The sequence below is a fragment of the Podarcis gaigeae genome, assembly GCF_964106915.1.
Source record: "Podarcis gaigeae genome assembly, chromosome: 14".
In the NCBI taxonomy this organism is placed as follows: domain Eukaryota; kingdom Metazoa; phylum Chordata; class Lepidosauria; order Squamata; family Lacertidae; genus Podarcis; species Podarcis gaigeae.
In genome coordinates this window covers 47,435,120-47,461,542 of record NC_139690.1, presented here as the reverse complement: position 1 = coordinate 47,461,542, position 26,423 = coordinate 47,435,120, and the positions used below count along the sequence as shown (strand labels likewise).

Here is a 26,423-nt window from a genome sequence, read left to right as displayed (position 1 = left end):
AAATCAAAAGCCAGAGTGACAAGGTACATATTCAGCATTCTCCAGAATCTGGATAGTGAAGGTGCCCAGCGCATCTCTGTGGGGAAGGAGTTCCACATCTTAGGGGCTGCCACAGAGAAGGCCCTGTCTCGGGGTGCCACCACCCCAAATCTCTGAGGGAGGTGCAACTGTTTTGCTGTTTGCCGCCCTGGGTTCTATCAGGAAGAAGGGCAGGATCGGCGTTTAATAAAGAGTGTTTGCTGCCACAAGCGATTGTCAGTGTCTACTACTCCCAACGGGTAAATGTAGCCTCCTTGTCTAGGAGCAGTCTATCTCCAAATAACCAATACCTGCAGCAGTTGGGAGAAGCCTGTAGCCTTCACAACTTGGACTTCCCATGTTGCCCTCTGCCTGAAGCAAGCTGCTCTTTGAGCTGTTCCAGCAGGGATCTCTCTGATACAGGTAATGCGCAGTTGGGGAGGAAGGGGCCTGGTAGAAGCTTGGATTGCAGCTCTTCCCGTGTGTCTCTCTCAAATATATAAAAGGATGTCACATAGAGGAGGGAGAAAGGTTGTTTTTTGCTGCTCCAGAGAAGCGGACACGGAGCAATGGTTCCAAACTACAAGAAAGAAGATTCCACCTAAACATTAGGAAGAACTTCCTGACAGTAAGAGCTGTTCAACAGTGGAATTTGCTGCCAAGGAGTGTGGTGGAGTCTCCTTCTTTGGAGGTCTTTAAGCAGAGGCTTGACAACCATATGTCAGGAGTGCTCTGATGGTGTTTCTTGCTTGGCAGGGGGTTGGACTCGATGGCCCTTGTGGTCTCTTCCAACTCTAGGATTCTATGATTCTTCCTTGACTCTCTGCTTGCCTCAGATACGGAGCTCCTGGCGTGGAGTTCACAGGCCTACATAGGGAAACGGCGACGGTCACCCAGATGCACTTTCTACCTGGACAGGTAAAAGAACCGCATCTTTTGGTCCCACCTTGATGCTGCCCGCAGGTTGATACCCCCTGCCTGTCAGTATTAGGCAGCTGCCTGCATTGTATTGTTTTTGACCCCATTGGGAACTTTTCTGGGGGGTGGGGGTGCAAAGTCAAAACACTGAAATGGCAGAGCAGGTCAGTTTCTCAAAGACAATCGAGAATAATAGTGCCTGTCTTGTATCTCAGGTTCTACAAATGCTAGGAACTTAATTGGAGTGCCATTAAAGAGGGGAAAGGCAGCAAAAAAAAAGCCCAGAAGAGAATTTGTGGTGCCCAGCTTAAGATGGCTTTAAAAGAAGATTAGACAAATCTGTGTCTAATGGCTATCAGCGGCTACTAGCCATAATGGGTGTGCTCTGCCAACACAGTCAGAGTCAGCGGTGTCCTAACACCAGTTGTAGGATCTTGCCCTTGTGCTCAGATCCTGCTTGTAGACTTGGTTAGTCGCTGGGGAAAGAGGGTGCTAGCATATAAATGGGCCATTGGGCTGAGCTAGCCAGCTTGTCTTCTGTTCTTAACTACACCCTTAGATGGTTTTCCTTTCTTTTCCAGGGCCGGCTGCTGTCTCTCCTTGATGACAACACCCTCCACCTTTGGGAGATTTACCAGAAAGATGGCTACTCTCACTTGGAGGAGACCCATAGCTATGTCCTCCCAGGACGTCCAGGGTTCGACACCGCTAAGTACTCATTGCTTGCTTGCCTCCTTTTTCCTCCTTTTTGGGGCGCTGTGGGTTCTTGGGAGATGATCCTCTGCGAAGATGCAGGGACCGCTTTAGCGATCTCATAGATTACTCAGCATCTAGAGGATCCCTCCTTTCCTTCTTAGCCACCACCTGCCTTCCTGCTTCGTAAGCTGTCTCCCAGTGCCGGCTCTCCTGTTAGACAAAGCGAGGCAGCTCCTAAGCTCCCCAAGATCGTTTGCCTCTGTTGAGAGTAGGTCTACACGATACCTGTTTTTCAACACTGCAATATATCAGTAGCGAAACATCGCAATATACATTCGTACCTTGGTTTGCAAACAGCTTAGTTCTCGAACGTTTTGGCTCCCGAACACTGCAAACCTAGAAGTGAGTGTTCCAGTTGGCGAACTATTTTTGGAAGCCGAACGTCTGACAGGCCTGCTCTTTGGTTTCTGAACATTTTGGAAGTCGAAAGGACTTCCGGAACGGATTCCATTCAACTTCTGTGGTACGACTGTACTGATATCTAAAGGTGGAGCTATGTAGAGATTTTGGCTGGCTTTCCTCCCATCGTGATTTTTGCATAGCACACACAATCACATTATGATTCGTGATGTGTTGCCAGGTCAAAAATTATGAAACCGTTATCACGATCTGGATTTTAATTGTTTTTGGACGATATATCGCCCAGCCCTAGTTGAGAGTATATGCTACATGGTCACCCCCCAGCCTCCAAACTATCTGTGGGTGCAGTGGGGACGGCTGTCCCATCAACAGCGGCCAAGTGAGAGTATTCCTCATTTGTACATGGAATACAGATGACACATCATTGTGTCCTTTGCTTTGGCTGGTGGCAGAACCACCTCAGCCCAGTATACCTGAAGTAGCGTCTCCACCTGCATCATTCAGCCCAGACACTGAGGTCCAGCTCATAGGGCCTTCTGGTGGTTCCTTCGCTGTGAGAAGCAAGGTTACAGGAAACCAGGCAGAGGGCCTTCTCAGTGGTGGCACCGACCCATCAGACGTCAAGGAAATAAACAACTACAGTCGTACCTCTACTTACATTATCCCTCTGGATACAGAATATTTGGGATATGGCCACAGCCATCCCAGAAGTGTATACTTTCGGGTTTCGCTGCACACGAATGCGCAGAAGCGCTCAATTACGCCACATGTGTGCGCAGAAGCGCACTTCTATTTACATAATTTTCAGGGTGCGAACAAACCCCCGGAACAAATTAAGTTCATATCTGGAGGGTCCAGTCTACCCAACTTTTAGAAGACATCTGAAGGCAACTCTATTTAGTAAAGTTTTTAATGTTTGATGTTTTATTGTGTTTTTAATATTCTGTTGGGAGCCGCCCAGATGGGCGGGTTATAAATTAATTATTATAAATATTATTCTTAATTATTATTTGTGCAAGACCTGCTCTTGCCATGGCAAAATTATAGGGCAGAGATGAGAACAGGCAAATCGAAATAATAATAGTAATAGATAGTAGTAGTAGTAGTAGTAGTAGTAGCGAAATTCTACCCCGCCACTCTGGGCGGCTTACCGTATGTATTAAAACATAGCGAAACATCAAACATTAAAAACTTCCAGAAACAGGGCTGCCTTCAGATGTCTTCTAAAAGTGGCATAGCTCTTTATCTCTTTGACATCTGAAGGGAGGGTGTTCCACATGGAGGGCCCCACTACCGAGATGGAAGCAAGACAGTTGAGCTTTTGCGCAGAGGTAAATTTCAGATGCTGTGGTCTAAACCACTGAGCCTAGGGTTTGCTGATCAGAAGGTCGGCGGTTTGAATCCCCGTGACGGGGTGAGCTCCTGTTGCTCGGTCCCTGCTCCTGCCACCCTAGCAGTTCTAAAGCATGTCAAGGTGCAAGTAGATAAATAGGTATCGCTCTGGCGGGAAGGTAAACAGCGTTTCCCTGCGCTGCTCTGGTTTGCCAGAAGCAGCTTAGTCATGCTGGCCACATGACCCGGAAGCTGTATGTTGGCTCCCTCAGCCAATAAAGCAAGATGAGCGCCACAACCCCAGAGTTGTCTGCAACTAGACCTAATGGTCAGGGGTCCCTTTACCTTTACCTTAAATTTCAGACAGAGCTGCCATCAAGGAGACCTATGGTGGTAGAATGTCTGCCTTGTTCAATCCCGGGTTCAATCCCCAGCCTCTCCTTATACCTTGGAGAGCTGCTGCCAGCTAGTGCAGGCAGTCTAAGGCCTCTTCCTCTGTTCCTGTGTCCAAAACCCAATGCTCTGGGAACAAGCAAGGGTTTGTCAAGCACATTCCAGCTTTCTCTCGAGCTCCTCTGCTTGGGTGTGCGGCCTGTCAATCTTCTTTAAACAGCTGCCTGGTGGTGGTGGGTGGACAGCATGTGCTACTGGTTCGCAGACTTTCTCCTTGAAATGCATTGGCTCTTTTGGGGGTGTTAACTATTGAGATTGGTTTTCCATTTGTGGGTGCGTGCAGTCTAGGACGGTGGTTTTCCAACCGTGTTTCTGCCATCAGAAATGCGAAACTAGCTTCCCAAGTCATCAGAATCTCAGGAAATTGCAGGGCACAGGGGGTTTTCGTGCTTGGCTTTGACCAGGCATAGGCAAACTCGGCCCTCCAGATGTTTTGTGACTACAAGTCCCATCATCCATAGCTAGCAGGACCAGTGGTCAGAGATGATGGGAATTGTAGTCCCAAAACATAGTTTGCCTATTCCTGGCTTTGACCATTGCAGTGGAAAGACCCCAAGGACTCAGGTGTAGTGCCCCACACAAAAGGAGCGGGTACTTTTTATTTTTATTTGCAAAAATGTCTGTGCTGTGAACATCAACAATAAAGCTGCATTTGCAAAACTAGTACAGGGGTCTCCCGGGCACTACGCATAAACGTGAAATCATCTATACAGTCGTTCCTTGGTTTTCGAACAGCTTAGTTCTCGAACGTTTTGGCTCCCGAATGCCGCAAACTCGGAAGTGACTGTTCTGGTTTGCAAACTATTTTTGGAAGCCGAACGTCCGACATGGCTTCCAATTGGCTGCAGGAAGCTCCTGCAGCCAATCAGAAGCCGCTCTTTGGTTTCCAAACGTTTTGGAAATTGAGCAGACTTCTGGAACGGATTTCGTTTGACTTCCGAGGTATGACTGTAGTGGACAACACCATCTAAAGAGCCACACTCCACCAAAAGTCAATAAAAATATGCCAAAGTCCACTGCAGTCACTCTCTCCAAACCTCTTTTTCTCAAACTCCCAACTTTCCACAGGCTTCAAAGGTCGGCGTAAAGGCTCATGGCTTTGCAGTTGAAAGGCTGCTGGGATTGCTATCCATTTTCCTTCTCTTTTGGGGCCATTTTTATAGCTGCCCCCCTCTTAGGGGCCATTTTTGCTCTTTTCATGCCTTTGCGCCGTTTAAATAGATTTATTTAATTATTTCCTGTCACCGCACAGGAGACAAATGCACATGAGTGGGGAGACCCCTATATAAGCTGCAACACAAATCAGTAGAAGGGTCTCAGGATAGCTGGATCCCTCCTTAGGGAAAGCCTGGGTGAGCAGATGAGTCTTCTGCAGGTGCCTAAATGTCAGCACTGTAAGTGCCTGCCTGTTCTTTCTGGGAACACATTTGAAAGGGCTGGTGCCACCACCCTTAAGGCCCTGGTCTTTGTGGGCACAAGACAAATCTCGGGGGCAAGCAGCCTTACTGAGAGCACCTCTCCCTAGGATTGAAATGACAGGGCAGGGGTGTGACGACTCAAGGCATTCCTGGAGGTAACTTTGGAACTCACTTCCTTGGCAAATGCCCACGGCGAGAGGGTGTCCCAGAACACCTTGGAAAACCATTGGCCTGGCGATTGAGCAAGGCTGGCTCCTGATCGCTCTCTTCTTCCTGACAGCTCCCCTCCCAGCATCACCCGGGTGACGGTCATCTTGCTGCGGTCAAGCTGTGACATGGCCTACCTCGGCACGGAAGGGGGTGGCATCTACTTCCTGGAACTTCCCGGCTTGACGCTGCAGGAGGACAGGACTCTGTACCAAGACGAAGTCCTGCAGAGGTGAGCTCGCCCCAGCGATGCATCCGAAAGGGTGGGGAGTGCAGTTCTCAGAGTGGAAAGGAAATAGGGGTCTTTCCTAACGACTCTTAGCACCTTTGACAAACTACAGCTCCCAGAATTCCTTGGGGGGAGCTGGGACTGCTTGAAGTGGCATCATAGTGCTTCAAATGTATGGTACGGATGCGGCCTAAGTCGAAGTATGAGACTTCTTACCACACATTAGTGTAATGTACCGTGTTCATATAATGTGTTGTTGTTTTTTAAAGCAATAAAAATATTTGAAAAGAAGTGTTTGGGCTCAATGACCACAGGGTCCCTTCCATGCCTGAAATTCTGTTGTTCTGTTGTTCTCCATCCCTGCCTTTTTATCCTGCAGCGTCTCCGAAGACTACCGATGTGGGAAGGCGCTTGGTCCGGTGGAATCTCTGCAGGAACACCCCAAAGATCCTGCCAAGATCCTGATTGGCTACAGCAGAGGCTTGATGGTTCTTTGGGATGGAAGCACGAGGGAAGCTGAGCACCTCTTTCTGGGCAACCAGGTAACTCTTTTTATTTCGTTTTTTGGGATTTTTAAAATATCCCGTCTTTCTCTCTCTAAGGAGCTCAAGGTGGCATCCGTGCTTCTCCCCAATCTCATTTAATCCCCACCACAACCCTGTGAGATGGGCTAGAAGCAGTGGCTGGCCCCCAAGGCCATGCCCAGTGAACTTCATGGCTGAGTGGGAGATTTGAACCCGGGTCTCCCAGGTCCCTGGCTAATTAACATTCTATGTCCTTTTAAATGGAGGTGGGGGAGGGGTTACTGTTTTGTTCTTGTACTTATTGCGTATTTTCCGTTCTTGTTTTGTTTTTTTACGCTCAGTGGGGGTGCAGGGGGGGCCAGCTGCACCGGGCGCAACATTTGGGGGGGCAGGCTCGCACTCGCAGCTCTCTGCCCCTACCTGGCTCACTCACTCTCTCTCACTGCAGTGCTGGCTGTGCGAATCCGATCCGAGCTGCCGGGTCGCTGCCCACTGTGGAGGGGGAGGGTGTCAGGCGTGCGTTGCGGTGCGGAGCAGAGAGAGAGCGATGGAGGGACTATCTGGGGGAGGGACAGTGCAGCGGCCGCCCAGCGCAGCACTGAGCGCGGGAGAGAACCACACCCGACCAGCCCAGGCAGCAGCAAGAAGAAGCTGGCAGCGGCAGCAGGTTAGGGGTTAGGGGCGCAAATTACTCGCCTTGCCCCGGGTGCTGACAACCCACGCTACGCCACTGTTTACGCTGGCTGTTCTTCATCTGAAGATCTCAGGGTGGCATGCAGATTAAATAAATAAAATATACGAATAATAAAATGCCGAAGACCCGCCCCCCCCTGCTCTAACATGTTCTCTCCCCCACTGCACTGACCGTTCTGTTGTCCAGAGGCCTTTTTGCCCTTCCCTCTCTCTCTGTGTGTGTCCCAAATGCGTCAGGCCTCACGTTTTGGGTTTCCGTCTTTTGCAGCAGCTGGAGAGCCTCGGATGGGAGCGGAGCGGCCAGACGGTTGTGAGTTCTCACAGCGACGGAGGCTACGCCGTGTGGCCGGTGACGGGCGGCTCCTCAAAGACCCTGCAGCCGGCCACCTCCACTATCCCTTACGGTGAGGCTAATGGCTATAGGGCCTCTAACTGCGCTTGGTCCAGGCTCCACATCCAGGGAACTTGTAAAAAAGGGGGAAACCCTCCCTGATGCACATGTCAAAATCACTTCTCTCCTAACTGTGGTGGAAAAGTGGAGAAAGACTGTGACTCGTGCAATTTGATGTTTTGCTTTGTTGGGAGCCGCCCAGAGTGGCTGGGGAAACCCAGTCTGATGGGCAGGATATAAGTTTGTTGTTGTTGTTGTTAGTATTTCCGTTTATCTACCACCTTTTATTAAAAGATCTCAGGGTGTACAACATTACAGTGGTGCCTCGCAAGATGAAATTAATCCGTTCCGTGAGGCTCTTCGTATAGCGGTTTTTTCGTCTTGCGAAGCAAGCCCATTGACAGCTTAGCGGATTAGCGCTATTAGCGGTTTAGCGGCTTTTAGCGGATCAGCTGATAAGCGGCTTAGCGGCTTAGGGAAAGGGGGGAAAACCCGCAGGAACTCGCAAGACATTTCGTCTTGCGAAGCAAGCCCATAGGGAAATTCGTTTTGAGAAGCGCCTCCAAAACGGAAAACCCTTTCGTCTAGCAGGTTTTCTGTCTTGCGAGGTGTTCGTCTTGCGTGGTACCACTGTAGAAACTGGCAGCAGAGGCTAGTCTGTGAGGGTAATTGGAAGCGACCCTGAGGGTCATCTAGTCCAACCCCCTGCAATGCAGGAATCTCAACACGCGGTCCCCCATCCAGTTTGAAACCATGCCAGACCCTGCTTAGCTTTGCAAAGGTGCTAGCGGTTTTATTGCTGCCAGTCTGGGTGGTGGTCTTGGCTGTTCGCTTCCTCTTTCTTAGTCTCAGAATTGCCATTATAGAATTCAACAAGGGAGGAGGATCAGAGCCAAAATCACAACATGTTGGCTCTGGATCTTGGGGCAATGAATCCCACAAGTTCCTCCTAGTCCTTTTGCCTGTCCTAAGCCTTACTAGTGTCCTCATATAGATCCCACATTCTGGTATTTGTTTGTGAGGAAGGAGGGGGGAAAACACAACCCTTGGTATTTTCATTGTTGTTGTTGCTGTTGCTGTTGCTGCTGAGTGTGGCTAGTCCAAAAGGGCTTTGTGAGCTTCATTGGCCTCAAAAAGTGGTTGCATTTGGGGGGTTGTGAAGAAATGTGAGCCAGGTCTTTTTCTTCTGCTTGCATCTTACAAAGCCAGAACGTCGCTCCAAAATCTTCCTCTCCCGTTCTAGGTCCGTTCCCGTGCAAAGCTATCAACAAGATTGTCTGGCAGACGTGCGACTCAGGGTAGGTCTCATGTCTGGATTAAGAGTAGATTTTACTCCTTGCCTGTGCCCCTCCCGTGCCCTTGGATTTTGCAACCTGTGCGATATTAACATCCTCCTGGCTTCTTTTCGCCTACGGAGCTTTTCTTTTGCGATGGGTTGACGTGGGGGGGGGGAGGCTCAGAGGACGTTGAAGTTGCGTGGCCTTGTTGCCTGACTGCTCTTTCTAACTCCCGTCCTGTAGGAGCCCCTACATCATCTTCAGTGGGGGGATGCCCAGGGCCAGTTACGGAGACAGGCACTGCGTCACCATCTTGCAAGGACAGACCTTGGTCACCCTTGATTTCACGTCGCGTGTCATCGACTTCTTCACCGTGTGCAACACAGAGGTAGAGGAGGGTAAATACCTTTTGATATTTTCAAACACCTCTCTATCCCGCGAGGATATGTTTAGACAACAGCAGCCGATCCGATTTGTTGCATGTATATATCTCGACTTCCCTACAAAGAGCTCAAAGGTGACCTGCGTGCTTCTCCCCTCCTCCCCCTGCTTCCCCCTTGTTTTTATCCTCACCACAACAATCCTGCGAGGTAGGCTGGCCCGAGAGACAGCGCCTGGCCCTAGGCCACCCAGTGTGCTTCATGGCCCAGTGGGGATTTGAACCCTGGTCTCCCCAGCGTTGTAGTCTAGTGCTAATTTACAAATCTGCAGCGCGACCACGTTTGAAGTAGGATGTGCCGTTCTGGTTGCCCCATCTCAAAAAAAAAAGGGTATTTAGAGAAAAGATGAGAAACCACCATAGAAGTTTATAAAATGATACAGTGGTACCTCGGGTTACATACGCTTCAGGTTACATACGCTTCAGGTTACAGACTCCGCTAACCCAGAAATAGTGCTTCAGGTTAAGAACTTTGCTTCAGGATGAGAACAGAAATCGTGCTCTGGCGGTGCGGCGGCAGCAGGAGGCCCCGTTAGCTAAAGTGGTGCTTCAGGTTAAGAACAGTTTCAGGTTAAGAACGGATCTCCGGAACGAAATAAGAACTTAACCCGAGGTACCACGGTACGTGTCCCAGAAAAAGTGGGCAGAGAAAAAAGTGTTCCCCCTTTTTCTTACAACACTAGAATTTGGGGACCCCCCATGAAGCTGAATGTTGGCAGATTCAGGAAACGTGAAAGAAAGGACTCCTTCACTCAGCATGTGGTTAAACTGCGGAACTCTCTCCCACTGGAGGCAGCTGCCAACTTGGATAGAAATAGGACTGAACAAATTCATGGCTTATTAGCCAGGATGGCTCTGCTCTGTCTTCACTGTCAGAGGCAGCAATGCTGGAAACCACAGGAGGAGACAGAAAGCTCTTGTGCTCCCGTTCTGCTTGCAGGGTTTCCCATTGATCCACTGTGAGAACAGGATGCTGGACTAGATAGGTCATTGGCCGGATCCAGCAGGCTCTTCTTAGGTTCTTAACCACTGCACCACACAGACAAGAACTCCGTCGTTCTCTCCCTCTCTGTTTTCTCCATCTCTGCCTCTGTTCCTAAGTGGTCCTCTCTCCTTTCCTTCTCGGTCCTCCCTAAAGTCGATCCTTCCTGGCTCATCTTAACAGGTGCTTTCCTCTCTCTCCCTTCCAGAGTTCGACAACCCAACCGCCTTGGTGGTCCTGGTGGAGGAGGAGCTGGTGGTCATTGACCTGCAGACGCCGGGCTGGCCCACCATTCCTGCCCCGTACCTGGCCCCGCTCCACTCCTCGGCCATCACCTGCTCCTACCACATCTCCAACATCCCCCTGAAGCTGTGGGAGAGGATCATCAGTGCAGGAGAAGACCAGAGCCCTCGCCTCTCCTTTGTGGTGAGTTGGCACAGGGACGTCCCTGTTTAGGGAAGCTTTTAATGTTTAACAGACTACTGTATTTTAATACTTTGTTGGAAGCCACCCGGAGTGGCTGGGGAAACCCAGCCAGATGGGCGGGGTATAAATACAGTGGTGCCTCGCAAGACGAAATTAATCCGTTCCGTGAGGCTCTTCGTATAGCGGTTTTTTCGTCTTGCGAACCAAGCCCATTGACGGCTTAGCGGATTAGCGCTATTAGCGGCTTAGTGGCTTTTAGTGGCTTTTAGCGGCTTAGCGGATCAGCTGATAAGCGGTTTAGCAGCTTAGAAAAAGGGGGGGGGGAAACCCCGCAGGAACTCGCAAGACATTTTCGTCTTGCGAAGCAAGCCCATAGGGAAATTCGTTTTGCGAAGTGCCTCCAAAACGGAAAACCCTTTCGTCTAGCGGCTTTTCCGTCTTGCGAGGCGTTCGTCTCGCGGGGCACCACTGTAATAAATTATGATTATGATTATGATGATTATCATTAAAGCAGCCTCACCCCTTTGACCCTCTTGCATCATGGCCAGAGGGGGGTCTCACTTCCTTTGATGACCCCCTCCCCCAAAAGAAACATGGAGCTGTGCCTAAAGGTAAAGGGACCCCTGACCATTAGGTCCAGTCGTGGCTGACTCTGGGGTTGCGGCGCTCATCTCGCTTTACTGGCCGAGGGAGCCGACGTACAGCTCCCGGGTCATGTGGCCAGCATGACTAAGCCGCTTCTGGTGAACCAGAGCAGAGCACGGAAACGCCGTTTACCTTCCCCCTGGACCTAATGGTCAGGGGTCCCTTTACCTTTACCTTACTACTACTACTGTTACTACCACCACTACTACTAACAACAACAACCACAATAATAATAATACAAGGGCCTTTGCATTCTTTGGCCACAGTTCTCTTTACCCACGTTTGTCTCCATCTCTCTCTCTTAGCAGAACTGGCCCATCAACGGAGGAAGGAGCCTCGCACAGGAACCCACCCAACGGGGGCTTCTCTTGACCGGGTGAGTTGTGTTTTGGTTTCTCCCCAGGCTGTCCTCCTCCCATGTAATGTTGTTTGTGCCGAGTGCGATTTTTTTTTTGCATTGGAAGGCAGAAGGCAGCTGAGGCAGTGTGTTGGGGAGCATCCTTCTTCCAAGCTGGGGGCCCGTCAGGTGGTGTTCAGCTGCCGTCAGCAGCTGCCAGTGTAGTACTGGCTAGAGCTGTGGTCCAGCAGTTTCGGGACGGTGCCAGCTCTGCAAGATTGGGGAAGGGCCACAACTCGGTCACTAAACATCTGCCTTGCCTGCAGGGAGTCCCAGGTTCAGTTCCCAATAGCTTCTGTTCTTAGGGCTGGGAGCGACTCCATGTGAAATCTTGGAGAGGTGCCGCCAGTCAGTGTGTAGACCAGGGCTTTCCAAATTTGGATCTCCAGCTGCTTTTGGACTACAATCCCCATCATCCCTGGCCGCTGGTCCTGCTAGCTAAGGATGATGGGAGTTGTAGTCCAACAACAGCTGGAGACCCGAGTTTGAGAAACACTGCCCTACAGCTTTGGGGGCTCCTAGGCCTGACCTGCACTGCGTATTTAAATAGAGGGAATGTTAGATCATACTCTTTTTTAAATATATAATAAGCAATTCATTTTCATTGCAGTTTATCTGCTTTCGGACCAATTTAAACAGCTTGAGATTTCTTACGTTGCTCAGGTCCCCTCTGCACTTTGCGTCTTCATTTTATTTGGGGTTTTTTTTCCCGATTACACATCACTATTAATAATAATAGTAAGAAAACACCTAGTGGTTTATAACAGTGATGCACAAAATCATACAGCAAAACCCATGTAAAAATACTATAGTTGGAAATCAGCTAACCGTAAGGGACAGATGCATTCTTAACCAACGGAACAGAAGAGCTTTCAGCAGTTTTAAGAAGTTGGAATGCAAGGTGAACCTTGTGAATAAAGCAGACATAGGCAAACCCGGCCCTCCAGATGTTCTGGGACTACAATTCCCATCATCCCTGACCACTGGTCCTGTTAGCTAGGGATCATGGAAGTTGTAGTCCCAAAACATCTGGAGGGCCGAGTTTGCCTACGCCTGCCATATAGCATTGTCCGGTTTCTGGAAGCGCAAATTTGGAACAGGAAGAGTCCCCCCCCCTTGGATGTAGTGAGAATCCCGCCCCCCCCTTCACTTCTTTTGCTTTGGCTGCCTGGCAAGAATGCATCAGTTGTCCTTGCTGAGGGCTTCCCCTCTCATTCTCCTCGCCTTCCTTCCCTCTTGGCAACTCCTGAGCTGCTTGGTGTCAAACGTTACGTGGTCCAGTCTTCACTTTCCCCCTTGGGGAGCGCAGCCAAGGTTTCGCTAGCCAGAGGCAGCAGATGTTCAGGCCCGAGCGGAGGCTTCAAAGGCAGGGAAGTCGGAGCAAGCCGGCCAGATCCTGGCTCGCAGCCAGCCTGTGGTGGTCTCTCTGGGCAGGAAGCGGCCCTTTCAGTTCTCGCATGAGCTGAGAGTTGGGGTCTTTTGGCCACCACACACAAGCCGTTATTCTCTCTGCCTTCCCACCTGCGAAATGGGGATAATCGGTGCGTCCTACCTTACAGGCATGCTTAGAGAGGCCATAATAAACAAAGTGCTTCTTACAACTGAAATGTGCAATGAGTCACTTGTTATGGGTTCTTTTTTCCTGGTTGAGATAGCAGAGTGAGGGGGGAGAAGACCAGGGAAATCTATTCCAAAGGGGTGGTTTCTCCTCCCTGTATTTTCCTTCTCCTTCCCAACCGCCGCATTTCCCCTCGTCATGTGGAAGGGACTGTTATAAAGCCCTCCGAGTGGCTGTTGCCAAAACCAATTGCAACCTGATCTCGTTTTCTTAGCTCACTCTCTTTTTCTCTCGCCCGCCAAGGGCAATCTGGTAATATTTGGCATCTGCGCCTCCCGAATTCCTCCAGCGTGCGGAAATAATAAAAAAACTGGACTTTTCAGGTTTTGCTTTCGAGGGGCAAAGGAAGAAGTCGGGGAAGGATCAGATGATTAGAAAAGTGTGTTTGCAAAAGGATTGCGTCTCCTCTCTGTGCAGGACAGAGTTTGGTTTCATAGTAGGGGGGTGAGTTAGCAGAGCTGAATATATTAGCTGTAATACTGTCAAGGACAGAGTTGTGGACATATCAGCACCCCCAGATTCTTGCAGCCGGAATATTTTGTGGGGAAATCACTTTCCTTCTGCCGATGAGGTCATTTGTGCACCAATCTGCAGGGCATGTGGGGTGGGTGTGTTGTTGATGCTGAATCACATCAGCTGTCATCCTTGACCACCGTTAATGCTGGCTGGACCTGATGGGAATTGTAGTGCGACAGTACTTGTTGAGCCAAAGGTTAGTCACAACTGGCCTAGGCGTCAGATGAGAGTCTGTCATCTGTCCCTGCGCAGGAGAAGAGTGTGCACTTTATCCCTTGCCATTTGTAAAATAATGCTGCTGCTGCTGCTGCTTCTGGCAACAGGTTCTGCTAGGTTGTGCTACAATAAGCATGCACACCGGGTGTGGGGGAACCTCTGGCCCTGCAAGCGTTACTGAGCTTCCACTCACAGCATTCCACTCACAGCAAGCATGGCCAGGGATGATGGGAGTTGTAGTTCAGCAGCGCCTGGAGGCCGAAAGGTTCCACGCAGCTGAAACAACTTGCAAGAACTAGTTACAGGTAGGTAGCCGTGTTGGTCTGCCATAGTCGAAACAAAATAAAAAAAATGCTTCCAGTAGCACAAACTAAGTTTGTTACTGGTATGAGCTTTCGTGTGCATGCACACTTCTTCAGATACGAAGTGTGCATATCTGAAGATACGAAGTGTGCATGCACATGAAAGCTCATACCAGTAACAAACTTAGTTGGTCTCTAAGGTGCTACTGGAAGGAATTTTTCTGAGTTGCAAGTATTCTGCCTTGTAGGATATCTTTGGGAGAAGCAAAGGCTAAGGCAGTGGTGTCCAAACTTTTTTCAAAGCAGGCCAGATATGATGAAGTGAAGGACTGTGAGGGCTGACCCAAGTTGTTGAGCTTTTTTTTAGGATTGAAGTTGTTGAGGTTTGATGGGGCTGGATTGAGATTGAACTGACCTGCAGGCCGGATTGGGCCCCTAAAATGGACTTTGGACATGCCTGGGCTAAGGAGTCAACCCTACACAAATCCAGAGTCCCTGAGGCCTTGTACGCCTCCTTCCACAACTCTGGCAGCCAAGCTGGTGCCAAACATATTGCTCTGCTTTCTTTTGGACCACATCAGCCAGGCTGGGGGGAGGAGGCTTGACATCTGGGCTGCCCAGGACCTCCTTACACACTGCCCAAGCTTGCACCCTGGGGAGGTCACTTCGGTACTACTAACACAGCAGTTTGCCTTCACCCTCGGAGGCGCACTCCATTGCCTCTTGAGACAGATGCTGACAAATTCCTTCTCGGAACTCAAGCTAAGAGAGTCCCAGGTCAGAACATGAGAAGCTGTGGGAGCAGGCCCATCTAGTTCAGCTTCCTGTTCACACAAGAGCCTCAGCTCCGGGGATTCACCAGCCGCGAGAGGGCTCTTGTGGGGTCTCAGGTCTTGCTTGTGGGTTTCCCAAAACGGGCATCTGGTTGGCCACTGCTAGAACAGGAGGCTGGCCTGGCCTGGCCTGGCCTGACCAGCAAGACTCTTCTCACAATCTTACGGATATTTTTCACAACCAGCCTTTGCCAAAAACAACCTTCCTCTCTGCAGGCATGAAGACGGCACCGTCCGGTTCTGGGACGCTTCGGGAGTCTCCCTCAAGCCGCTGTACAAGCTGGGCACGGCCAACATTTTCCAGACGGACTGTGAGCACAACGACAGCCTGAACCAGTCTTGCGAAGAGGACTGGCCGCCCTTCCGTAAGGTAACAACCCCCTCCCTCCAAATGCCTTTGGGTGGGGGGCTCTTTGTTCATTAGGTCAGAGTGACTCCTCTTGCCTCACAGTAGCTCTGTGTCTCTTGAGCTGTGCGGTTCAACAGGTAGAGATAGAGATCTTCCCATTGCCTTTCACCTGCAGCCTTCAGTCCAGACACTGAGGTTCAGCGCAGAGGGCCTTCTGGCAGTCCCCTCACTGCGAGAAGTGAGGTTACCGGGAACCAGGCAGAGGGCCTTCTCGGTGGTGGCACCTGCCCTGTGGAACGCCCTCCCATCAGATGTCAAGGAGATAAATAATTATACGAGCTTCGGAAGACATCTGAAGGCAGCCCTGTTTAGGGAGGTTTTTAATGTTTGATGTTCTATTGTGTTTTTAATATTCTGTTGGGAGCCACCCAGAGGGACTGGGGCAACCCGGTCAAATGGGCACAAACAATAACAATAACAACAACAACATTAACAAAACAAACAAACATCAATTGTTACTGTTACCTTGTTTGAGGGACAAATCTTTTTCTTATGCCTGCAGTCCAATAGCAGGTTACCAGTAAGTCCCTCTTCCCAGGGAGTTCTGGGAATTGTAGCTCTTTCAGAGGAATGGGGGGGGGGTGTCTCTGCTCCCTTAACAAACTACAGCTCCCAGGGTTCTTTGGGGGAATGACGGCTCTTGCAAGTGGTAGGGTACGGCTTTGAATGCACAGTGCTGATGGAGCCTCAGAGTAGAGAAGCAGCTAGCTCTGTGTTGATTTCTGCTACGTCGATACTCGTTATCTTGTCTCACTCGTTTCTAAACAAATTCAGCAATGCATCCTTTAAAATCTTCTCTTTTCTAAAAAAGAATTGGCTAATGCTTGTCGAATTCTGCCCCCAAGTGGAGGAAGGGAGTCATTGCAGCTTTAGAGCTGGATGGAAACTTTCATAGTCTGAAACTCATCTACATAAAAGTATATGTTGCATTAAAAATAATAATAATGCAGAACAAACATTTGCATGCTTGCTCATCGAGTGCAAGGCATCTTTCCCACCCCAGGCCCTTTTCGACCCATGGACTGTGGGGAGAGGGGGCGGTGTTTTCAGTATCAACCAGTTTGGGAAACTTGGTTCACGCGGTCTGATGAAACACTGCAGAAAGAGGCCCCTTGTGAGCTTCTCCTCTACTCCCAACCATATGAACACACGCTCCAATATATACAGCACTTGACTGCTTTCTTCTTACAGAGGGAATTGTGTGGCTCTGATCTTCATATCCTTTGCTTCTCTCTCTCCCTGGAAATGAATGAATGGATATTTGTCTTCCAGGTTGGCTGCTTCGACCCTTACAGCGATGACCCCAGGCTGGGGATTCAGAAGATTGCTCTGTGCAAATACACAGCTAAGATGGTGGTGGCTGGCACAGCAGGGCAGGTAACTGGGAAAGGCGTAATTTTTCTGAACCCCATGATGCAATCCCTCCTAAGCTGCCCACACCTGCCTGGCCCGGAAGCTCCAGCTGGTGCTGAAGGCAGTGGCCGGGCAAATGATGAGGGCAGGCGGCCAACAGCATGTCAGACCTCTGCTTAAGCAACTGCACTGCCATGCCGGATTCCAGGTTATTGTGCTTGGTTCTCAAACTTAATCCGTTCCGAAAGTCCATTCCAAAACTAAAGCGTTCCAAAACCAAGGCGCGCTTTCCCATAGAAAGTAATGCAAAATGGATTAATCCGTTCCAGACTTTTAAAAACAACCCGTAAAACAGCAATTTAACATGAATTTTACTATCTAACAAGACCATTGATCCATAAAGTGAAAGCAATAATCAATGTACTGCAGCCACACAATCAATCAATCAATCAATCAGTAGCTGAACTGGGTTCCACACAGTCACAAAAACAAAACAAAAAGAGATGCAAAAACACAAAATAAATAGGAAAAACAGACAGGACCTCAGCGTAACACTCAAAATGGAGCATGTTCGGCTTCCGCAAAGAGTTTGCAAACTGAAACACTTCTGGGTTTGCAGTGTTTGGGTTCCAAGTTGTTTGAGTACCAAGGCGTTTGAGAACCAAAGTACCACTGTTTACACAAAGCCCTGAATTACATGGGTCCAGGATACTTTAAGGGCTGCCTGAGCAGAGGATGGGTGGCCATCCGCCAAGGATCTTTGCCAGCGATTCCTGCATCGCAGGTGGTTGGGCTGCATGAGGTTTTTGGGGGGATACGTTCCAGTTCTACAATTCTGCTTCTCCGGGAGACCTTGACGTGGCAATAGGGTGGCAGAGCTGGAGAGCTAAGTTAAGATTGCGTAGATGTCATGGAGTGATTGGACTCAGAGGAATGTTGGGAGGCACCAGCGGGGAAACCACCGAGGGAAGAGGCTTTGGGCCCTGGGACTTGGCAGTGGGACAACGATGAGAGGTCAGAGGAGAAGAGGGAGACGATTTGGGAGTCAGAGGTGTCAGAAACTGAAGAGCTAACAGGGCTTAGTGAGCAGGGTGGTGGGAGCTTAAGAGATGCGGGTGGTGCTGTGGTCTAAACCACTGAGACTCTTGGACTTGTTGATCAGGAGGTCGGTGGTTCGAATCCCTCAACGGAGTGAGCTCCCATTGCTCTGTCTCAGCTCCTGCCGACCTATCAGTTTGAAAGCATGCCAGTGCTAGTAGATAAATAGGTACCGCTGCCGCAGGAAGGTAAAGCGCGTTTCTGTGCGCTCTGGTTTCTGCCATGGTGTTCCGTTGTGCCAGAAGCGGTTTAGTCCTGCTGGTCAGGAAAGCTGTTTGTGGACAAACGCTGACTCCCTTGGCCTGAAAAGCGAGATGAGCGCTTCAACCCCATAGTTGCCTTTGACCAGACTTAACCATCCAGGAGTCCTTTACCTGCTTTACCTTGTGAGCAGGAAGAATCTGTGGCAGAGAGAAGTGCAGAATTGGAGGCAGAAGCTGAAGCAGGAGGGCAAGAGACCAAGAGGCAGGGATGAGCCCGGCTGGTGAAGATTCACAGGTGTCTCTCCCTTCTGCTGTGACAAGCTTCCCTCCCAGAACCAGGAGAGGGATGAAACGGGCGGAGCAAAGATAGGTTTCAGGCAGGCTCAGTCTCCAATTGCTGGGGGAAAGCCCTGGAGAGGAGAAGACTTAAGACAGCTGTGGGGACTTTCAGTCTCGGCAACTGATCTTCATGGGGTAAGGCCACCGAGAATGAGCTGCCAAAAAAGGTTATATATGTATGCCACCATGGCGGTCCGTGTTTTGTTAGCCCCCAAATGGAAAACGAGCAAGGTCCCAACTAAAGAAGAATGGCAACTTAAGCTGACAGAATATGCGCAGCTGGCAGACTTAACATATAGAATAGGAGAACAAGAAGAACATACATTTAGAGAAGATTGGAAAACATTTATTGAATATATGGGGGGAAATTGTGTACACTTGGAAACACTGGCAACATTAAGATGAGTTCAACAGTGTAAATAAGATTTGGTGGATGCAATAATTGTTTAATTTTTGTAAAATTTGCAGGGATTTATTATATGCTAAATCAGGCGTAGGCAAACTCGGCCCTCCAGATGTTTTGGGACTACAACTCCCATCATCCCTAGCTAACAGGACCAGTGGTCAGGGATGATGGGATTTGAAGTCCCAAAACATCTGGAGGGCCGAGTTTGCCTGTACTAAATGAACCATGGAAAGAGAGAAGGGAAGTCATTGATATTTTAAGGATGTTTAAATGGGTATTTTATATTGTAAAACAGAAAATTTAATAAAAATTATATACAAAAAAAAACAACAAAAAACAAAAACAAAGGAGAACCAGCTGCTGTGCTCATTAGGCCTGACACTCAGCCAAATGTGTGGAGGTTGCATGTTTGCTAATAAAGCATTAGCCCCATCTTTGGACTGTGTGATTGGTGACTATGCGGTGACTGCTCCTGTGACATAGGCTCACGTTGCGCACCCTCCCCCAGTGTGAAACTGAGAACCAGCTTCCTCTTGTCCCTGATCCCCGTCTTTCTGCCCCCCCCCCCCCCGTGGCAGGTGCTGGTGATGGAGCTCGCCGACGAAAAGTCGGAGCACCTGATCAACGTGGCCGTGGTCGACCTCCTCCAGGACCGCGAGGGCTTCACGTGGAAGGGCCACGACCGCCTCGCCCCCAAGAACGGCTCCCTCGCCTTCGCCCCGGGCTTCCAGCCCTGCATCCTCGTCCAGTGCATGCCCCCAGCGGCCGTAACGGCCGTCACGCTGCACTCCGAGTGGAACCTGGTGGCTTTTGGGACCAGCCACGGCTTCGGGGTGTACGATTACTACCGGAGGAACTCTGTGCTGGCCAGGTAGGGGGAGTTTTAAGGTGAAAGCACCTTCATTTGAATCCTCAAGCAATTCGTATCCGGGCTCAATTCAGAGTGCTGGTTTTGACCCTATAAATCAGGGGCAGTCAACCTTTTTATACCTACCACCCACTAATGCATCAGATTTTTTTGATCTAAATGGGATTTTTAAAATAAAAGACTTTTGGAGGAAAAATCTTTCTAAAGATAGTTTTCCATTTAAGTTACATTATAGACCAAAGGCTATTCATCGGGAAATAAGGATTTGTTTTAAGTTTGGCATGTGTGCTGAAACTCAGTCTAAGTTTTTTTTTAAAAAAAACCATTTAACCACATCAGTTAACAAACATGGATACATATGCTATAATGTTACTGTTTTAGTTAAATAAATTGTTTCAATTGTTATTGAGGAAATGATTATTTTTCTCCTTCCAATAAAGTACAGCAGAAAAGTTGTCCTAATATTAACAGTTAACTTATTAAACCTCACAATAATGTCATAATTATCCATCTATGTATTTCTAATAGTATAACCAAATCAGAAATTTTGGATGTACAGTGGTACCTCGGGTTACATACACTTCAGGTTACAGACTCTGCTAACCCAGAAATATTACCTCAGGTTAAGAACTTTGCTTCAGGATAAGAACAGATATCATGCAGGGGCAGCGGGGGGCCCCATTAGCTAAAGTGGTGCTTCAGGTTAAGAACAGTTTCAGTTTAAGAACAGACCCCAAGAATGAATTAAGTTCTTAACCCGAGGTACCACTGTAACTGTAAAAACTACTCTGAAAATTTATTATTCCAAAAATGAAACCTTCATCTGCTTGTAAATATTAAAATTATACCAGCAAGAATGAGTCTTTCTGTAAAAAAATGTTTAAAGTGAAGTCTTACTGACTAGTGATTTAAATTCACCCTTCTGCTGTCTCTCAAACAGGTGCACGCTGCACCCCAATGACTCCCTTGCCATGGAGGGGCCTCTTTCTCGGGTGAAGTCCCTGAAGAAATCTCTCCGGCAGTCCTTCCGCAGGATCCGAAAGAGCAGGGTGTCTGGGAAGAAGAGGGTCAACACCAGCAGCCCCTCGAGCAAGGTGAGTGAACCGGGGCGCGTGCCCAGTTAGGAAAGCTGCGGGTTCGAGTTCTGGGTTAAACCCTAACAAAGGTTTGGAAGGAAGGGAGAGAGAGGTTGAGGTTTTGGGACTGATGTGTAGTCGTGGCAGCAGCAAGCAAAGGGAGCCTTTTGGTTTCCCCGTTTCTGGGGGAGAGATGCTTCTTGGAAGGGGCTGAACCTCAAAAGGCCCTGATTGGAAAAAGGGGAAATGGCTCCATCTCCCAGTGAAAAGGAGCCTGGCATAGGCGAAAAATGGAGTGGAGAATTATTAATAATAGTAATAATAATAATAATAATAATAATAATAATAATAATAATAATAATAATAATTTATTTATACCCTGCCCATCTGGCTGGGTTTTCCAAGCCACTCTGGGCGGCTTCCAACAAAGTATTAAAATACAGTAAAAAGCTTCCCTAAAGAGGGCTGCCTTCAGATGTCTTCTAAAAGTCAGATAGTAGTTTATCTCCTTGACATCTGCTGGGAGGGTGTTCCACAGGGCGGATGCCACCACCGAGAAGGCCCTCTGCCTGGTTCCCTGTAACTTGGCTTCTCGCAGCCAGAAGGCCCTTGGCGCTGGACCTCAGTGTCCCGGCAGAACGATGGGGGTGGAGACGCTCCTTCAGATATACTGGACCGAGGCCATTTAGGGCTTTAAAGGTCAGCACCAACACTTTGAATTGTGCTCGCAAACGTACTGGGAACTGCTGCCAGTCAAGGTAGGCAGCATTGGGCTAGATCAGGGGGAACGCTTTGGATGTTGCTGGACTCTGACTGACTCCCAGTGGCCCCCAGCCAACAAGGACAGTGGTCAAGGGTGAGTCAGAATCCAGCAGTCTCAAGAGGAGAACAGAATAAAAAGATAAATGGAAGATAAAAATGGGCCAAACTGGGAAGTCCTGGAGATAGTTGAGGATGGATGGGGAATGTGATATTGTAGAGCAGGGTGGCACGGAAATGTTTTTGAAGCTTCACTCTAACTTTCTCATCTCTGGCAAAATTAATTTTATTGGAATTAATTTTATAATGAAATGATTTTAGAATGTTTTATCGTTTTACTCTTGTTAGCCGCTCTGAGCCCGGCTTCGGCTAGGGAGGGTGGGATATAAATAAAAATTATTATTATAATTATTATTATTGACACAAATCTGCCTCGCCCCCCTCTTGCCCCTGTCAGGTGCAGGAGGCAAATGCCCAGCTGGCTGAGCAGCCCGGCCCCCACGAGGTGGAGATGACCCCCGTGCAGCGGCGGATTGAACCCCGCTCGGCCGACGACTCGTTGTCGGGAGTCGTGCGCTGCCTCTACTTCGCTGATACCTTCCTCCGAGACGGTGAGGAGGAGGAAGAGGTGCAACGCGGGTGGAAAGGGACCAGAGTCCGGGATGGTTGGGACTCTGCTGCCCAACAGTCCCAGACACCCACGTCTGGTGGCAAGGGATGGTGGGAGTTGTAGTTTGACAGCGCCTGAAGGGCATCTAGTTGGGAAAGGCTGGCAGCATCAGTCCTGGAATTGGTCACTTGCCACGTTTAAAAGGCAGTTTATTCCGCTCTCACTGCATTTCGCTAACTCTTAGTTCTGTATTTGAGCTTTCATGCGATCCGAAAGCCACTTCTGGAACTTATAGTGAAGTAAAGCCCAACTTTGGTGCTCGTTTTCGTGTTACTTGCTTCCAGAAAAAACACAGCCATTTGCAAATACAGTGGTACCTTGGGTTAAGAACTTAATTAATTCCGGAGGTCCGTTCTTAACCTGAAACTGTTCTTAACCTGAGGCACCACTTTAGCTAATGGGGCCTCCTGCTGCCGCCGCACGATTTCTGTTCTTGTCCTGAAGCAAAGTTCTTAACCTGAGGTCTAGGTTAGCGGAGTCTGTAACCTGAAGCGTCTGTAACCTGAAGCATTTGTAACCCGACCGCTGTAATATGGAAATGAGAGCTAGACTTGTACTATGTTCCACTATAGCTCCACTATTATTATTGATAATAATAATTACATTTCTATACTGCCCTTCCCCCAAAGATCACAGAGTGGTTTGCAATAGAAAAACTCAAAAATAAGGTTCTTGGCCCTTAGAATCATAGCACTGAGAGGGACATGGGAGGTCATCCATCCCAGCCCTCGGCTCAGTGCAGGATGCCTTCTCTCACTACCTGTCTTCCCCCTCCCCTCTCCCCCCCCACAGCTACGCATCATGGGCCCACCATGTGGGCCGGCACAAACTCTGGCTCGGTGTTTGCCTACGCCCTGGAGGTCCCTTCGCAGGAGAAGTTTTCCGAGCGCTCGGTGGAGGCGGTCTTGGGCAAGGAGATTCAGCTCATGCACAGAGCGCCCGTGGTGTCGATTGCCGTCTTAGACGGCCGGGGGAACCCTCTGCCGGAACCGTACGAGGTCTCGCGGGACCTGGCCAAAGCCCCCGACATGCAGGGCAGCCATTCAGTGCTCATTGCCTCAGAAGAGCAATTCAAGGTAATCCCGAGGGAGGGGCAGAATCTCTAGCCGTGTGAGAAAGTTATTTGAGTATCTAGTGCCCTTGGGGGCCGCTGGCACCTCAATCTTACGAGGGCTGAGTCGGGGAGGTTCACAAAAAGTGTCCTCAGCAGTCCTTTTTTTGAGGGGGGGGGGTGCTGAGTTATGAACAAGGCCAAAGGTGACCGCTCATTCAGAGTGAAGGCAAAGCATTGCCCTCTCTCTCAATTGACTGCCTGCCAGCTGCTTCTGCCACCGCCTCCTCTGTGTCAGTGTTGCCCTCGTAGAGCATGGCAGCAAAGAGAATAAGGACAAAACTGGAATCGGTTGGCTCTGCCTGTCGCTGGCTCTCTGGCGCCACCTACTGTTGGGCTCCCCGCCTTCTGCCCTACCAGTAGCAATAGGCACCAGACTGATCCTAACAAAACCTGGGCGGGTGCCTTTGTCCTGCAAGTTTGGCAAGGGGGCTGCTATTTTGCTTTGAGCTTCTGGGAACGTGAGAGAAGATGCAGTTCTTTCGGAGAAAAGAAATGAGTTTTCTGAGAACCTGCTCCCTCCTGAGCCAGGGAGGGCGGAGCTTCACCTGGGCGGGGCTAAAGCCTTGCGCGTCCTCCTTGCACCCTCACCCCACTCACTTCCCGCTGTCTCCCACTCCAGGTCTTCACGTTGCCCAAAGTCAGCGCCAAAACCAAGTTCAAGCTGACGGCCCACGAGGGCTGCCGGGTACGGAAAGTGGGGCTGGTGAACTTTGTGAGCGTGGCGTGCGAGGACTACGCAGAGAACTGCCTTGCCTGCCTCACCAACCTGGGGGACATCCACGTCTTCACGGTGCCCGGTCTTCGGCCGCAGGTGCACTACGACTGCATCCGGAAAGAGGACATCAGCGGAATCGCCTCGTGCGTCTTCACCAAACACGGGCAAGGTGAGCCCAGAAGGAGCAAGGAGGCAACGTGGGGCAGGAGGAAGACTTAGACCCCAGAGGGAAAGAGGGGGCACCGTGGGGCAGGGACACTGAGACCTGGAAGAAGCTGGGAATGATGAGGCACTATGGGGTTGAGCTAAGGTAAAGGTAAAGGGACCCCTGACCATTAGGTCCAGTCATGGCCGACTCTGGGGTTGCGGCGCTCATCTTGTTTTATTGGCCGAGGGAGCCGGCGTACAGCTTCTGAGTCATGTGGCCAGCATGACTAAGCCGCTTCTGGCGAATCAGAGCAGCGCATGGAAACGCCGTTTACCTTCCCGCCGGAGCGGTACCTATTTATCTACTTGCACTTTGACGTGCTTTCGAATTGCTGGGTTGGCAGGAGCAGGGACTGAGCAACGGGAGCTCACCCCGTCGCGGGGATTCGAACCGCTGACCTTCTGATTGGCAAGTCCTAGGCTCTGTGGTTTAACCCACAGCGCCACCTGCATCCCTAGGGGTTGAGCTAGTTAGAGCTAAAAAAAAGCAGATTGAGAACTTGCCCCTGGGGTGGGGCAAGTTAGACCGGGGTGATCAAAGAGCAGGTGAAGGGGTTGGGGCTGTTTAGGTTGAAGCAGCCTTCCAGATATTCTGGACTTCCAACTCCTATCAGCCCAAGCCATCGCAGTTGTGAACACTCTTTTTATTTTTATCTTTTGGGATTTATTTGGTTTTTCAGATTGAAGTTTTACAATCACATATCCAACATACAACAATAAAACAACGATTCAAGGAATCTCCTGGATTTCCCTCCTTCCCTTCGTGGGTCCTATTGTCAATCATTTCCTCCTGCATCTTTTATGATAATCCAAATCTTTTACATCTCCACTATGTCCAAGTGTTATTCCAATCCTACAAAGATCTTAGCTGCTTGCAATGGTTTTTAAGATAAATTGTAAATTTCCCCCATTCCTTATTAAAACTTTGGTATCCCTGATCTCTGATTCTGCCGGTCATCTTAAGCCATTTTGGCATAATCCATCAATTTACAGTAATCTGCCATTCTTCTCTGGTAGGGGTTTTATCTTCTTTCCATCTCTGGGCCAATAACATCCACACAGCCATGGTTGCATACATAAATAGTCCTTTCTGCTCTCTTGGGATTTTGGCACCTAGAATTCTTAAAAGAAAGGCTTTGGGTGTTTTTTTTTAGAAAAGGTTATTTTAAACATTTTTTTCAACTCATGTATCATTTCCCAATAATTTCAGTTGTGAACGCTCTCATTTTAACAGTCAGATTTAAAAAAAAAAAACATCAGTGCGCTGCAATAAAAGCTGTCCTGTTTACCATAAAACCGGAAGGAAAACCTACAGTCAGTCTATTAAGGGAAGTGGATTCTGCTGGTGGGGCCATGTGACTCTCATCAGTGTTGGCTCCCCCATCTCTCTTTCCAGGCTTCTATTTGATCTCTCCATCGGAGTTCGAGCGATTCTCCCTGAGCACCAGGAATATCACGGAGCCACTGTGTGGGCTGGACACGAGCCGTGTGCACGACTCCACCTGCCTCGGGTAAGTGCAGCTCTTTAAGCAGCAACAGTGGCTTTGAAGGAAATGTTTGGGGTACCACTGTGACTTCAAGTGCAGGCAAAATATTTCACGGTGGAGGCGAAAACTTGTTTTATACATAGCTGGGCTGTCTGCAAACCTGAAGGGGAAGTTTAGTGTATACAGTCACGTTGCTGTTGCTTTGCTGAACTGCAGCGGGCACAGAATTCTGCTTCCTGAGAATCTTGGATCCTTTTTAAAAAAGAGAGTCAAGTTTCTAGTCCTTAAAGCAGCAGAGGAAGATGCTTGGAAGTGTTGAGTTATAGAAATCAGTTAACACCGAAAGGGGAGAAATCACGCAAGTATGTTCAATTTGCATATCTTGTGCAGGCTGCAGGATTTGGCGTGCCTCACTGCAGAAGATTTTAATTGTCTTTGCTGTCGTGATCAGATGTTTGTTGTTCCTTCGCATGCAGTAAACACAACCTTGGCTATAGACAGAGAGAGCAGTGTGTGTGTTAAAACGTTGACCCTCGGTTGCAAACCAGAGGCGTTGCGAAGTCTGCACGGTTGACAATTGATCTGTCCCAGCTCCTGCCAGCCTAGCAGTTTGAAAGCACGCCAGTGCAAGTAGATAAATAGGTACCACTGTGGCGGGAAGGTAGATGGCATTTCCGTGTGTTCTGGCACTCGTCATGTTGTCCCGTTGCACCAGAAGTGGTTTGGTCATGCTGGCCACATTACCCGGAAAGCTGTCTGTGGACAAACA

The 26,423-nt window shown here is 49.3% G+C and overlaps 1 protein-coding gene across 6 annotated transcripts in view; it reads left to right on the top strand.

Annotated features, from left to right (window-relative positions):
* The window catches only part of LLGL1 (LLGL scribble cell polarity complex component 1), an 85,047-nt gene that overhangs the window by 49,287 nt on the left and 9,337 nt on the right, over positions 1 to 26,423 (top strand). For 3 of the 6 annotated variants that reach the window (XM_083711340.1, XM_083711345.1, XM_083711344.1), the window contains exons 3-19: positions 855 to 936; positions 1,518 to 1,648; positions 5,536 to 5,694; positions 6,071 to 6,233; positions 7,177 to 7,312; positions 8,543 to 8,597; positions 8,820 to 8,974; positions 10,206 to 10,423; positions 11,374 to 11,444; positions 15,167 to 15,320; positions 16,632 to 16,736; positions 19,337 to 19,629; positions 20,567 to 20,720; positions 21,919 to 22,072; positions 22,924 to 23,207; positions 23,865 to 24,129; positions 25,564 to 25,678. In XM_083711340.1, the coding sequence (XP_083567466.1) occupies positions 855 to 936; positions 1,518 to 1,648; positions 5,536 to 5,694; positions 6,071 to 6,233; positions 7,177 to 7,312; positions 8,543 to 8,597; positions 8,820 to 8,974; positions 10,206 to 10,423; positions 11,374 to 11,444; positions 15,167 to 15,320; positions 16,632 to 16,736; positions 19,337 to 19,629; positions 20,567 to 20,720; positions 21,919 to 22,072; positions 22,924 to 23,207; positions 23,865 to 24,129; positions 25,564 to 25,678 (2,694 nt within the window). The remainder of the gene's footprint in view (positions 1 to 854; positions 937 to 1,517; positions 1,649 to 5,535; positions 5,695 to 6,070; positions 6,234 to 7,176; positions 7,313 to 8,542; positions 8,598 to 8,819; positions 8,975 to 10,205; positions 10,424 to 11,373; positions 11,445 to 15,166; positions 15,321 to 16,631; positions 16,737 to 19,336; positions 19,630 to 20,566; positions 20,721 to 21,918; positions 22,073 to 22,923; positions 23,208 to 23,864; positions 24,130 to 25,563; positions 25,679 to 26,423) is intronic. The other 3 variants (XM_083711341.1, XM_083711343.1, XM_083711342.1) reach the window with 3 other exon arrangements.